Source organism: Scomber japonicus, chromosome 10 (assembly GCF_027409825.1).
Source record: "Scomber japonicus isolate fScoJap1 chromosome 10, fScoJap1.pri, whole genome shotgun sequence".
In the NCBI taxonomy this organism is placed as follows: Eukaryota; Metazoa; Chordata; class Actinopteri; order Scombriformes; family Scombridae; genus Scomber; species Scomber japonicus.
Window position 1 is genome coordinate 36,168,707 of NC_070587.1, and position 13,319 is coordinate 36,182,025.

The 13,319-nt window shown below is 41.0% G+C and overlaps 2 protein-coding genes and 1 long non-coding RNA gene across 3 annotated transcripts in view; all 3 read right to left on the minus strand.

Annotated features, from left to right (window-relative positions):
• Positions 1-3,003: 3,003 nt before the first annotated feature.
• On the minus strand, positions 3,004-7,161 carry LOC128366998 (NACHT, LRR and PYD domains-containing protein 1b allele 2-like). Its single transcript, XM_053327755.1, has 5 exons — positions 7,005-7,161; positions 6,605-6,870; positions 5,838-5,954; positions 5,186-5,327; positions 3,004-3,327 (listed from the first exon to the last, which is right to left on the minus strand). The coding sequence occupies exons 1-5, from the start codon at positions 7,159-7,161 to the stop codon at positions 3,035-3,037; spliced, it is 975 nt and encodes a 324-aa protein (XP_053183730.1). The 3' UTR covers positions 3,004-3,034.
• Positions 7,162-7,201: 40 nt separating this feature from the next.
• LOC128367066 (uncharacterized) lies at positions 7,202-9,687 on the minus strand. The gene is made up of 5 exons (XR_008321904.1): positions 9,601-9,687; positions 9,226-9,272; positions 7,873-7,991; positions 7,524-7,570; positions 7,202-7,219 (listed from the first exon to the last, which is right to left on the minus strand). It is a non-coding gene; the product is annotated as an uncharacterized LOC128367066 (long non-coding RNA).
• Positions 9,688-10,297: 610 nt separating this feature from the next.
• Positions 10,298-13,319, minus strand: part of LOC128366999 (protein NLRC3-like) — a 16,947-nt gene continuing 13,925 nt past the window's right edge. Inside the window, exons 7-8 of the mRNA XM_053327756.1 lie at positions 12,915-13,088; positions 10,298-10,487 (exon numbers count right to left, since the gene is read on the minus strand). Coding sequence (XP_053183731.1) covers positions 10,298-10,487; positions 12,915-13,088 — 364 coding nt within the window. The remainder of the gene's footprint in view (positions 10,488-12,914; positions 13,089-13,319) is intronic.

The following is a 13,319-nucleotide window of genomic DNA, read 5'->3' on the forward strand; positions in this document are numbered from 1 at the left end:
ATGGGTGGTGAAAGAGGAGGAGCAAACATAAAGTGACAGTGTGTGTGTGTGTGTGTGTGTAAATATCATTGTCAGATGTGACTCTGTGTCCTTGTATGTATATTTCAGTCTTACTAATACATCTTCCAATCCTTTAAACTACATGTTTAAGTCAAATGTTTGACTTTTCACTTTATCAGTGTGCTTTAAGTGTGATTTTATTGATGTGTTACTTCCAGTGTTACATGCTGCAGGCTGCCTCTGTTTACTGACTGAAACACTGTAAGTCAAAGTACACGTTCACTCTAACTGACTCACATCCACACTATTTCACACACACACACACAACTCAGGTTTTAGCGGGCTGCAGTGCTTACACTACCAGGGAAAATGTCATATCACATTTCATTTAACTCACAAAACTGCAGTAAAAGTCCTGTTTCCATAGCAGATAGTTCACTACTCATACACAAACACATTATTCATGGTTATCGCTGCTTTTCTTCATGTTTTCACCAGTTTGACTCAACTGGAAATACAGAAACATAAGCACATTAGCTCAGTGTTGCTACATGCTGCTTCTGTTTACTGTAGCTGCTCTTACAGGTGAACAAGTATGAGTGAGGATAATTAGTGAATAACACAAATGAACCAAAACAATCAAACTAATAACACATGAGAGTGAGTTGGGGGGGTTTTCACTTCCTCCCTTCCTCCCTCCATCTGTCCTTCCTTCCTTCCTTCCTTCCTCCATCCCTTCCTTTCCTTCCTTCCCCCCTCCCTCCCTCCCTTCCTCCCTCCCTTCTTCCCTTCCTTCCTTCCTTCTTCCCTTCCTTCCTCCCTCCCTCCCTCATTACCATAAAGCAATACTAAGAAAATAAACTGCTTCTTTAAGTGATGAGAATTTTCCTGACAAAGCTGTGAATGGAAATAATACAAAGCTCATCAGTCCATGGCATGTTGAAACCTTTGTGTGTTAAGTTAACATCAATTCATAAATGACCTCTTTGGTGGAAGTACTTAAAAGTGGAACTTACTATATGTGGGATTCCTCTTTTCTAGATGATGCAGTACTCGTCCTTCGTGTACTTGGGACCTTTACCTCGGCCTCTCCAATCTAAGTATAACAAAGGAACTATTAGTAGGTCTACAACAGATGAGGATACAAGCTACTGTGATCACGACTCATCCTTAGTATTGTGGCCTTTTGGGTGAAAGAGGAAGAACTGAATTACTACATTTGTGTGTCACAAAGTAATGGGTTGCCCTCCGTCCTCGGCTGCATCTTCCACTGGTAGAAGAGCTGGTGACACTGTGGTGGAGACAGTGTGTGATTGGACCAATAGACTGGATCCAGAGTGATGACAGACACTTACTGAACAATGAGAATAGTGTGATCACTATAGCAACGTGTTGAGGCGTCACCGTGGCGATGTCGTCATCAGCTGATCTCTGTTTCACTCATTGTGAGACTGCTAGCACCAATTAGCTGGACCTCTGCTGAATGATATCAGTCTGTTTAAAGGAGGTCAATATTTATGCAATCACTCATTTTACATTATATATTTTTAATTAATTGACATTACTTAGTAGAAAATGTTTTCACTTTGATATTAAAGACTTGTTTTTTGTTATATTGACCATGATTTCATTTATAAAAGCAATAAAAGGGGAAAATGTGAATCCTTTAATAAGCAGTGAGTATGAAGCTTAGCTAAAGTTCAGACAGGAAGTCCATCTTTGTTTGCTCACCTCATACTTGTATTTCTCATTCTTCAGTCATTCTGATCCTTCTCACAGCTCATACTGATCTCTTTCAAAGCTCATATTTTCCTTGCTGTTATTTCTGGAGCATCAGTTGACACATCAGCTGTTCACATCACCTGGTCAAGTCTAACCAATAGCACGCTGACACACCTTCACTGTCAGCCTATCATAGTGCAGCTGTCTGTTTAAATGTTCTCCTTCTCTGCTCAGGTGATTTATTGATGCTGTTCCTCCACGTCGCCACCCAGTGTTCAGATTCATCAACGCAACACTTCAACCTCATCAGCTGATCAGTTTCAGCCTCATGATGACTTTGTTGTGATTTGGCCTGAGATTTATTGATGGCAGTCATCAGCCACCAGCTGCCCAGAGTCATCTGTGTCTGTCCCAACAATCTGCTGGTGGACATTAGTGGTGAAGGAGGAAATGGAAAACTGTCATTCTGGCTTTAAGAGAAATATAATATAGTATGTTGAGGTTTTATGAAGAACATTTGCAGACTGATCTGTTGTCACCATCTCTGTCAACACAGGATGAAACTAAACTGCTGAAGAGTTCAAGAAGATTCAGATCACAGATAAGAAGGAAGAGAAAAGAGACAGATGTGATGTCTTATTGCCCCCCCCCCCCCCACCCAAAAAAAAAGCTTCTCACAGGGTGAATATATCAGCAAGCTCTCATCACATGGCTGGCTTTTTATTTTCATCATATATTCATATCAGCATATAAAAATCAGACTTTGGCAAAAAGCAAAACTACAGCAGCACAGAAACAACCTCCTTTAGAGAAAAATGTGCTTTTACATATTTAGTTGAACCTGAAAACATCTTCATGGAGATTAAAGAGCTGAACTGCTCCTCAAGCCATAAAAAACACACACACACCCAACAGTGTCAGTGAAAAATATTAAACTAGGACAAAATAATTTCTCTGTATCATCTTCATTATCACATACAAATTAAAGAAGAATAGTTTCACAGTCTCTTAAACCATCAGGTGTCCATATGAGCAGGAAAGAGGTTTACTGCTTATATGGTTTTTAAAAGATCTCCTTCCAATGTGCTTGGAGTGATGGAGGATGTATTCAGTCATTTAAAGTCTCTGATCAGCTTCTATTGTGTGGTGGAAGTATAGTAACAAGAAGATTTTACTACTAAAAACACTGTAACGTTGAAACATAGAAGAAGAAGATTTGATTCATTTGGACGCTTCAGATGAAAGCTAAAGATGAAAATAGGTAACTTGAGACAGTGAAACAGTCAGCTGTTGTACAGTTTCATCTTCACACTCAGCTTAAGTTGAGCTGTGTGGAAAGGTTTGGATCCACCTCACAGAGGGCAACAATAAAATCTGAGCTGGCTTCACTTCCTTTTCTTCGCACCATGTCGATCACTTTACGAGCTTTGTCCACTCGCGTTCCTGTTCTGGCCGACTCCATTTCACCATCATTTATAACACCAAACCCAAGAAGTTTATCCAGAAGCTGGTCTAGATTAGGTTCAGACACTCTGCTAACAAACTGTTCCCGAACCCTCAGCAGCTTCTTCTCTGCTGGGACGAACACATTTCCACTTGTTGGACCTGGAAGAGAACCAGAGACTGTTGTTCAATAACCCAACAGTCACTTTAAACAATGATCAATATCTTTGATTCAGAAAGATTGATCTAAAATACATCGTTTTACACAGAGCCGGTTCAGACCTCAATGGGGCCCTAGGCAAAATTCTGCTAAGGGGCCCTCTTAACTGAACAGTCGCACCTGATACCCAGTGCTTCCACTCATCCCCCCTTTAAACATATTGCACCAGTGTCGCCACCTGTTAGTCTAATTCAAAATAAATACAGACCAAATCAGATCGAACTAAATGTGTAACAAATTACTCACCATTAAAAGTGTCCCTTTCTGCACTTTCTGGATGCAAAATCATCAATAATGTCATCATATGATATTTGCTTCCCCACATCATGGTTGATGCTCATGATGGCAAACCACTCAGACATTCCTGGGACATGGAAGATCCATACTGTACTGGACCTGTGCTGCTGCTTGTACTTGCTGAGGCGGCTGCATATGATTGCTCTGTGTTGGTTGAAGGTGGCTCATCTGTGCCTGTCTTATCTGGTTCTGTCCCTCCACTGGCTGACTGACTGGACTCTGTGCTGCTTGTTAGGAACTTAAGCATAGCACTTGTAAAATATAGATCAGGCTACTATTAATTCAGTTCCATCAAATTGACTGCACTTGTTTTACCTTCATATACTTAAAATGCAGGTGATTTAGATTACTATTTAGCCTTTTTAGCACCATTGTCATAATATTTCACAAGTTTTATTTACTCACTAATATATCTGTATCTATATGTGCCTGTGGGCTATCCAAGCAAACAAAATATTTATCCATGACTTTCCATTTTGTATAAGTGCAGTAAGTTGTAACTACACTCAAAGCGATTGATATCACATTATAGAAGCTAGTAAGACGCACACGGAGACCGTCCGCTGTTCACCCAGGGCTCACCGCCCTGTTATGTAGGTCAAACACGGACTAGCCCCGTCCCTCCCACTCTCCCACCCGGAGAGGAGAGTTACCTGACTGCTGTTCCCGCTGTTCATTTTCATGCACTTTCTTTTTTCTCTTTTCACTCCCCGAGGGATAACTCCGCTTCATCTTGCTGATGCCGTTGATGCAGGCACGTGCACACATAGGGCCCTAGGGGTGCTTGAGCCCCTGCCCTTTTTGCCTCGTATTAAAAAGTGCCCTCTGTGTGTGTGTGTGTTTATTTGTTTGTTTTAAATAACACACAAACACAAACAACATTTAAATTCCTGTTAGGGATGTAAAAAAACGGTACCCATTTCTTGTAATACGGATCTTCTGGGGATATAAGCTGTATTATTACTCATGTTGACAATCATTTGTTGACACAAAATAAATGGCAATTTCATATCACTTTCACCTACAGGACACACAGCTAAGTAGTTAGCTTTCTATTAGCACTTTATTTTTTAATTTTACATTAATTTCCATATTGTGTAAAGGACCGGGAAAAAAATTTGGCACGCACATGCTGCCCTTTTCTGACTTTGAGCCCCTGCCTCTCTATAATCATGTGCACGTCCCTGCGTTGATGCACATGCATGCACTGGCAATCTGACGTGCGCGAGCAGCGCGACGGACGGTCACTTCGTCAGGTTTTTTTTTTTTCCCCCACGGGGCCTCTATGAGTTTGCGGGGCCCTACGCAACGTGCGTAGTATGCGTATTGGGTGAACCGGTACTGGTTTTACATTGCTAAATAAAAGCTGTCAGACTTCTGTAACATCGTCTGAAGGCTGAATCACAAATCCAGAAGTGAATCTTTGATTTGTTAGTAGAGTAATAAAGTCAATAATAGTTTTACAACTGGTGTCTAAACTCTGACATGAGGTGAAAGCTTTACCTGTCAGTTTCACCACCCGATTCCACACCGGTGCCCTCTCTTGGTTTTGGACCATCAGAGTCACTTCCTCTTGGTTTGCAGTGAGGAAAACCTCAAATGTTGGGAAGAAGTTTGGTCCATAGTCTGGTTCAAATGTTGAATCCTGGAAACCAGAAGCAAAGCATCATTTTCACTCTGATCATCAATCTATTTTACAAAATACATATAATAGTCAAGCTTGTTATCAGTAAACGTGTATCAGAAGTAGGGTTGAGTACCTTTTACATGTAAACATATATAACAGGTGCAAACTATATATAAATATATATTCACATTATTATTGTTGAGACTTTATTAATCATATTTCGTCTAAACATATTTATTAGCACTGTTCTCCCACAATGCATCTGTGTAGCTGTGGCTATTATAGAGTAACCATGGTGACACCATCACTGAGTTTAGTAGCTGAAATGATGTTGAAGAGATTTCTCAGCAAACGCCACCGCTGGTCTGCAGCGGTACAGCACCATGAGCATGAAATGAGAAGTTTCCAGACAGGGAAACCACATTCCTCTAATGAGTCTGCAGCTCCAGCGTTTCGCTGAAGGATGATGAGCTTTAATTTACAATTTATAGTTCGGTCGGTACCCAACCCTGATCAGAAGTGACTCACCTTAGGCTGGATTCTGTAGTCTTCAGGTTCACAGTGAACACTGTAGCTTTGACCAACGGTGAGATGACATTTGGAGGTGATCTTAATGTACTCAGCTGGTTCTTGTTGGGCGGCAACCTTCAGTAACAAGACATGTTTATTATGGTGTTTATTAGTTATTCATATTCTGTTATTGTACGTGCTGGACATCTAGAGATGAATCTAGACATGTTGTAGGTGGAAATAAACAAGTGTCCCTCACTGAGGTGGCATCTTATGAAACTGTAATGTTTGTTTTATCTGTCGAGGAAATCCTGTAGAAGCAGTTCTATGTTGAAATTATAGATACAGTTATGTTGTTAAGTATAACAAGAAAACATGGAGGCAGCAACACGCTACCATGTTAAATACTTGAAATGAATTTTACTCACTATTCAATATGTATGCCACCTGGTGGTGGAATCACAAGTGACACTGTGGCGGACAATAATAGACTCTAGACATAATCCAGAAAAAACTAAAAACTAAATATTATTCTTTCCAGTTCAGATTGGACAATCACACTGTTCTTAACACAGCTTGCAAAGCTTTAAACAGTTCTGGAGGAGTGAAGCAGGACCGACTGTAGAAACAGCTGTGCTAACTAATGTTTAGTTTATTTAGTTTAGTTTATTTGGATCCCCATTAGCTGTTACCCAGGCAACAGCTACTCTTCCTGGGGTCCATGTTAAAATAAATACAACAATGTATGTTACATACTGTACATACTGTATGACAGATACTTTTACCTCACTCAGAGGAATGTTGCTCTGCAGCAGTAATACGTCAAGTATTCGATTATCACCACGTGGAGGTCGGAGGAACAGCAGAACCTGGCCACTGATTGGTCGTATGATGTTCATAAACCTCTGAACAACGTCCCAGACGAGGCCCAGGAGAGAGAAGTGAGGGACGTTCACAACCACATGAGTGTCTGTAATCTCCAGCGGCTCCAAGAAGCTCATTCCATCATCAGTGATGTGGACGACAGACAGCAGACCTTCAGGTAGCGGAGCTGTGAAAACACATTTATGTTACTAATAACATCCTCAATATATGTTAGTACTCATTTTATTTGATGTGTAGTATTCTCAGTTTGGTCAGTCTTATTATTGTTTTAAAACTAACAAAGCAAAATAATCATCTTACCATCCATGATTTCACAGTGTGGCAGGTGGAGCTGACTGACAGCACCGTCAGGACTGTGGATGTTGAACAGCGGACCTGCAGCCGTCTTGCCAGCTGGTTGTAGAAGTCTTTCGTCCCATTGGACAGTCCTGTACTGTAGCTCCGCCTCCTGAACCATACCAAACACCAGTCTAGTCAAAGTACACCTGAACACACCTGGACCAGGACAGCTGAACCTGGAGGACACAGAGGAGCTGATCACACAACACAAACCTTTTCTTGGTTTGAATGAATAAAAAGTAAAGTTGCTGCAGTGTTTCAAAAGCTGGAGACCAAACTGAACAGCTGGATGAGATGTGAGTGAAGCAGCAGCTGCAGGAGTTTGAAGTGAAAGTGAAGCGTCATCACTGAAAGGAGCCGATGAGGTTGAGGGTTGAATATTTGGCTTCACTCTGAAGTACAACTCCTCCCATCTGACAGAACTGAACCTGAGATACAACGAACTGTCTGATTCATCAGTGAAGCATCTGTTTTAGTTACCTGTATGAAATGTTTGCAGACTCAGTCAGCACTTTGGGTGTGAAGTCCTAAAATGGAGAAAGTGACAACATTAGTTAGAGAAACTGAGCAGCTCACCTTCACAGTGGTACAGCTGACAGGATCCTCAGTGCTTCAGTTTCTACTCCACCTGCACTCTTCACTGTTTAGTCATCACTTCTTTAACTTTACATTGTGCAGTGAAATGATGCTGCTAGGCTACGTTAGACAGCAGCTGGTGGCTTCACAGATGAGTGAGAGGAGATGAAATGACAGCTTGAAGATCACACAGATGACAGCAAATCAGGTTTAAGAGTGTTGAATGAAAAATGGACATTTGTATTGGTTGTACCTGCCGGTAACTGATCCCAGTCACATTCTCTCTGCACTCAAGCTGCTGCTGCTGCTGTTTCAGCCTCTCTGGATCATCAGGATCCAGCTGATCCTTTGTGCTGGATGTGGACGGATCAGCTGGGAGATTAGAGGATGTGGAGAAGAAGACACACAGCAGATGTTAAAGTCACTTCTAGACATGAAGCTTGTGGCCCAGTGGGCAAAGACACAAAGAGAAAGCTGCAACACAAAGTCCCAGTTTAAGACTGGACAGAGACTTTGTCCACATGTCTCCTGTTGGTCTCTACTGGAAAACCTTCAATAAAGTCACTTAAAGACGACAAACACAGTCACGTTTCATTAACGACCCAAAACCAAAGTTAAACTGGATTTACAAAGTGTCCATAAAGAATATTTTTATTCCTTTGTTTCAATCATTACAGTGGAACAAACTGTCTAAACAACATTTTAAATCCAAACTGAAATTCAACTGAATTCAACTTCTTGCAGTGAGGCAACACAACATCTTTCACAACAATAACAACAGATCAGAATAGTCCCCTAGAGTGCAAGGTGATATCTTCTAGTGTTGTGTTGTCTGACCAAAATATTGACTTTGTGGATATAAAACAGAGAAAAACAGGAAATGGCTTCATCCAAAAGTAACAAAATCCTTCTACCAGCCTCTCTGCCACAAAATGAGTCAGAGTCAAACCTCACTTTAAAGATTTTGTGATCACAGCGGTTCCTGATTCCCAGACCAATTTGAGACTGATCCTAGGGGTCTGACAGAGATGGAGCTGAGCCGAACCCTAAGGCTGCATTCAGACATTAGCCCTGGATGAAAACATGCAGCCCTCTCATCTCTCATTCATCTGAATGGAGGCAACACAGCGAGCTACACAAACACAACGCAGACTCGTCCAATAGAAAAGCTGAACCTGGTCCAACTTGTGCTGCAACAAAATGTGTCATCATCCAACAAGAAACTGTGTTGATAGATGACAAACATGCAAAGACACATTCCTGCTGGATTCCTTTGTAATGTGAACGCTGCATTTCTATTACAAACAACTATGCAGTGTTTAGTGTGTGATAAAGCATCAAACACATGATTAGTGTTCCCTGCTAGTACTTCCTGTCTCACCTAAACCTTAACAACACACCGTACCGACGAAGCCTCCTGTGTTGTTTTCACTCTGAATCCTGATAAGTGAACAAACGCACCACAGTGCATTCAAAGTGGAATAAAAACAGGACAGAGCAAAGTCACAAACACACTTCAGTCCACAGACACAATCTCAACTAGTCTTCTTTAGATGTGTATTTTGTCACAATCACACTTTGAAGCGGTCACAGTCTCAACACTCACGTCCTTTATGTGTGGCAGGTGTAGCGCTGTCCCGTTTGTCCTCCACCCTGCAGGAATAAATACAAACACAGCAGTTACCTGGACTGGCTTATGAAGAGGCTTCAAATAATCGGACTGTATCTCTTCACTAAAGATAACTCTGTGATTCCACACAACCACCAAGCTGTTCATCATCATCTGGACTTTCCAATCCAGCTGTGACTTAATTAAGTGTGGACCAATCTGGACTTGTGGTGCGTCCCACAGCACAAATGTAGCTCAGTAATATTAATATTTACACACCCAGAAAATGTCCTCAAAGGGAAAATCGAGATTGCTCACATTGAGGTAAATGACTGAAGTATATTTGTGCTCTCAGTAGAAACAGTCTCTTACTTTAAGTCTGAGGATCCAGCTTTATGAATGACGTCTGGAGGATGATGTTCAGACACACAGGTGGATACTGGAGACTCTGATTTCTGCTCTTCCTCCACACAAACTCTCTTTTTCTGGTTTCCAGTCAGTGTGACATCTGAACCTGTAGAATCAGTGAACCTAGACACATACAGTAGATACGCTGATATATTTCAGACACTGACATCAGGAAATGACATCATATCAAATGATTATACAGTTAGAGTTGGAAGAAAAGGCTCTGCTGTTTGATGGAGGCTCAGCAGGAAAATGAATCACCTTTTAATAAACATTTTTTATACATGTCATTATTATTAAACCTTTATTTAACAAACGTGAACATGAAATCTCAGATCAATCAGCTCTGATAAAAAGGAGGTTGGGGTGGTGGAGGGTAATCAATGATGAGTGTGAGCTTATACACCTGAACAGCTGTATGAATATGAAAGGATGTGATTGGTCAGCTGGTAGCCAAGAAGCTGATGAATGAGCCAATGATGGTGAGGCATGAATGAAACAGCTGATGCCAATCACTTAATGACAATATGAATTCAGTGCTCCTTTCTCCTCTCACACCTTCACTGTACCTGGAAATACTGGATCTGTGATTGGATGCTGACTGGATCATCCTAAATATCACCTCTGAGACAAAAACATGAGCTCACCAATATGACTGACTTCACCACAGTACTGACCTCAGAGTCTCCAGTCCCCAGTCTGGACTTTCCAGTCCAGCAGACAGCAGCTTCACTGATGACTCAGACAGTTCGTTTCCTCTCAGGTCCAGTTCTGTCAGATGGGAGGGGTTGCACTTCAGAGCTGAGGCCAAAACTTCACAGTGAGTCTCTGAGAGTCCACAGTCCCGAAGTCTGTAATGACACAAATATTCCAACATATGTTTTCATGAAAGAGGAAACTTTATATTTATTTCATGCATTTGATGATCAAACAGTTTGATGCTCATTATTTTGATGAACATTTGTTCTTCACATCAGTGTGTGTGTGTGTGCGTATGTGTATGTGTGTCTGTGTGCCTGTGTGTGCGTGTCTGTGTGTGTGTGTGTGTCTGTGTGTCTGAGTGTATGTGTGTGTCTGTGTGTGTGTATGTGTGTGAGTGTGTGTCTGTGTGTGTGTGTCTGTGTGTGTCTGTGTGTCTGTGTGTGTGTGTGTGTGTGTGTGTGTGTCTGTGTGTATATATATATATATATATATATATATATATATATATATACATATATATGTGTGTGTGTGTGTGTGTATACAGTCAAGCCCAAAATGATTCATACTTCTGGCAAATATTGACTTAAATTTACTTTTATACAACCAGCAAGTTGTTTTTTGACCGGAAATGACACAGGCGTCTCCCATTGTGGAAAAAAAATATTTGTCAGCTTTTATTACATTTGAACAAAAAGTGGCATGTCCAAAATTATTCATACCCTTTGTAAACTGTCACAGTCTATGGGAAAATCCAAAGTTTTATAGCATTCCAAATATTCAAAGTTGTTCTAAAGCATCCTAATTACCCTGATTCATTGGGAACAGCTGTTTTAATCAACTCAACAGGTGAAAAACAGCAGCTCTCTGCAGTTGGTTTGAGGACAGTCATGGCTAAGACAAAGGAGCTTTCTGAGGATCTGCGTCTGCGCATTGTGGCTGCTCACAAATCACAAAAGGGATATAAGGCCATATCTAAATGTTTTCAGGTTCCAGTGGCTACAGTGCAAAGTATTATTAAAAAATACAAGACGTTCCACACTGTGGAAAATCTCAGAGGACGTGGTCGTAAGCCAAAAGTGACACCTGTGCTAGCCAGGAGGATAGTGAGAGAGGTGAAAAAGAATCCAAGGATCAGCACCAAGGCCATCCTGGTGAATCTGGGCTCTGCTGGTGGCAACATCTCAAGGCAGACAGTCCAGCGGACACTGCACACTGCTGGGTTCCATGGACACAGACCAAGGAGGACGCCACTTCTCCAGATAAGGCACACAAAAGCCCGCTTGGCCTTTGCAAATGCTCATCTGGACAAAGAAGAAGACTTCTGGTCTTCTGTTTTATGGTCAGATGAAACAAAAATTGAATTGTTTGGCCACAATGATGTATCCTTCATTTGGCGTAAAAAAGGAGAAGCCTTCAACCCTAAGAACACCATCCCCACTGTCAAACATGGTGGTGGGAACCTAATGCTTTGGGGGTGTTTTTCAGCCAATGGACCAGGGAACCTAATCACAGTAAACGGCACCATGAAAAAGAGCAATACATCAAGATTCTCAACAACAACATCAGGCTGTCTGCTGAGAAACTTGGCCTAAGGCACCAGTGGACATTTCAGCACGACAATGACCCAAAACACACAGCAAAAGTGGTGAAGAAATGGTTAGCAGACAAAAACATTAACATTTTGCAATGGCCCAGCCAGAGTCCTGACTTGAATCCAATTGAGAATCTGTGGAGGGAGCTAAAGATCAAAGTGATGGCAAGGAGACCCTCCAACCTCAAAGAGTTGGAGCTCATTGCTAAAGATGAATGGGCAAAAATACCAGTGGAGACATGCAAAAACCTGGTCAGCAATTATAGGAAGCGTTTGATTGCTGTAATGGCAAATAAAGGCTTTTCTATTGATTATTGAGAAAGGTATGAATAATTTTGGACATGCCACTTTTTGTTCAAATGTAAATAAAAGCTGACAAATATTTTTTTTCCACAATGACGCCTCTTGTACATTGTCTTAGTATCTTCTGGGAGACGCCTGTGTCATTTCCGATCAAAAAACCACTTGTTGGTTGTATAAAAGTAATTTAAAAGTCAATATTTGCCAGGGGTATGAATAATTTCGGGCTTGACTGTATATATATATATGTGTGTGTGTGTGTTGTGAAGTATCAATATCAATGATCAGACATTATTCATTAAAACATTAAATAATAACAATAAAGAAACATTTCTCCTTCATCAAGTAAACTTGATGAGTTCGAAACAGAATATTTAGAACTAAATTCCTTCTTTGAGTTTGGATCCCTCCACTGCAACTCAGCAAGGAAACACTGAAGAAACACAAACATACTTACTTGATATGTGGAACTCAGACTGCTGAAGCCTCATATTAGTTTACACTCTGAAAGTCATTTTTACTCACAACAAGACTGTGGATTTTAAATTCCTGAAAACATTTACATTCTACACATTTGTATTCAGCAAATCCTGAAAATTATGAACCAAACATTTGAAACTTCACTGAAGAATTTAAATTTAATAAAAAGAAATAAATCTACCAAAGCTACAGTCAGTGAACTCACATCAGAGTCTTCAGTCCACAGTTTGGACTCTCCAGTCCAGCAGACAGCAGCTTCACTGATGAATCAGACAGGATGTTGAAGCTCAGGTCCAGTTCTGTCAGATGGGAGGGGTTGCACTTCAGAGCTGAGGCCAAAACTTCACAGCGCGTCTCTGAGAGTTCACAGTACTGAAGTCTGTAATGACACAAATATTCCAACATATGTTCTCATGAAAGAGGAAACTTTATATTTACTTCATGCATTTGATGATCAAACAGTTTGATGCTCATTATTTTGATGAACATTTGTTCTTCACATCAGTGTGTGTGTGTGTGTGTGTGTGTGTGTGTGTGTGTGTGTGTGTGTGTGTGTGTATGTGTATGTGTGTGTGTGTGTGTGTGTGTGTCTGTGTATGTGTGTGTGTGT

What these genes read in the sequence shown, in the direction of transcription:
- LOC128366998 (XM_053327755.1), bottom strand. Translation starts at nt 7,161, where the DNA reads ATGGTTCAGGAGGCGGAGCTACAGTACAGGACTGTCCAATGGGACGAA. An exon ending in ACACTGTGAAATCATGGATG is followed by an intron (nt 6,871 to 7,004) that starts GTAAGATGATTA and finishes GTGTTTTCACAG; the next exon opens with CTCCGCTACCTGAAGGTCTG. An exon ending in GCAACATTCCTCTGAGTGAG is followed by an intron (nt 5,955 to 6,604) that starts GTAAAAGTATCT and finishes TTGTTACTGAAG; the next exon opens with GTTGCCGCCCAACAAGAACC.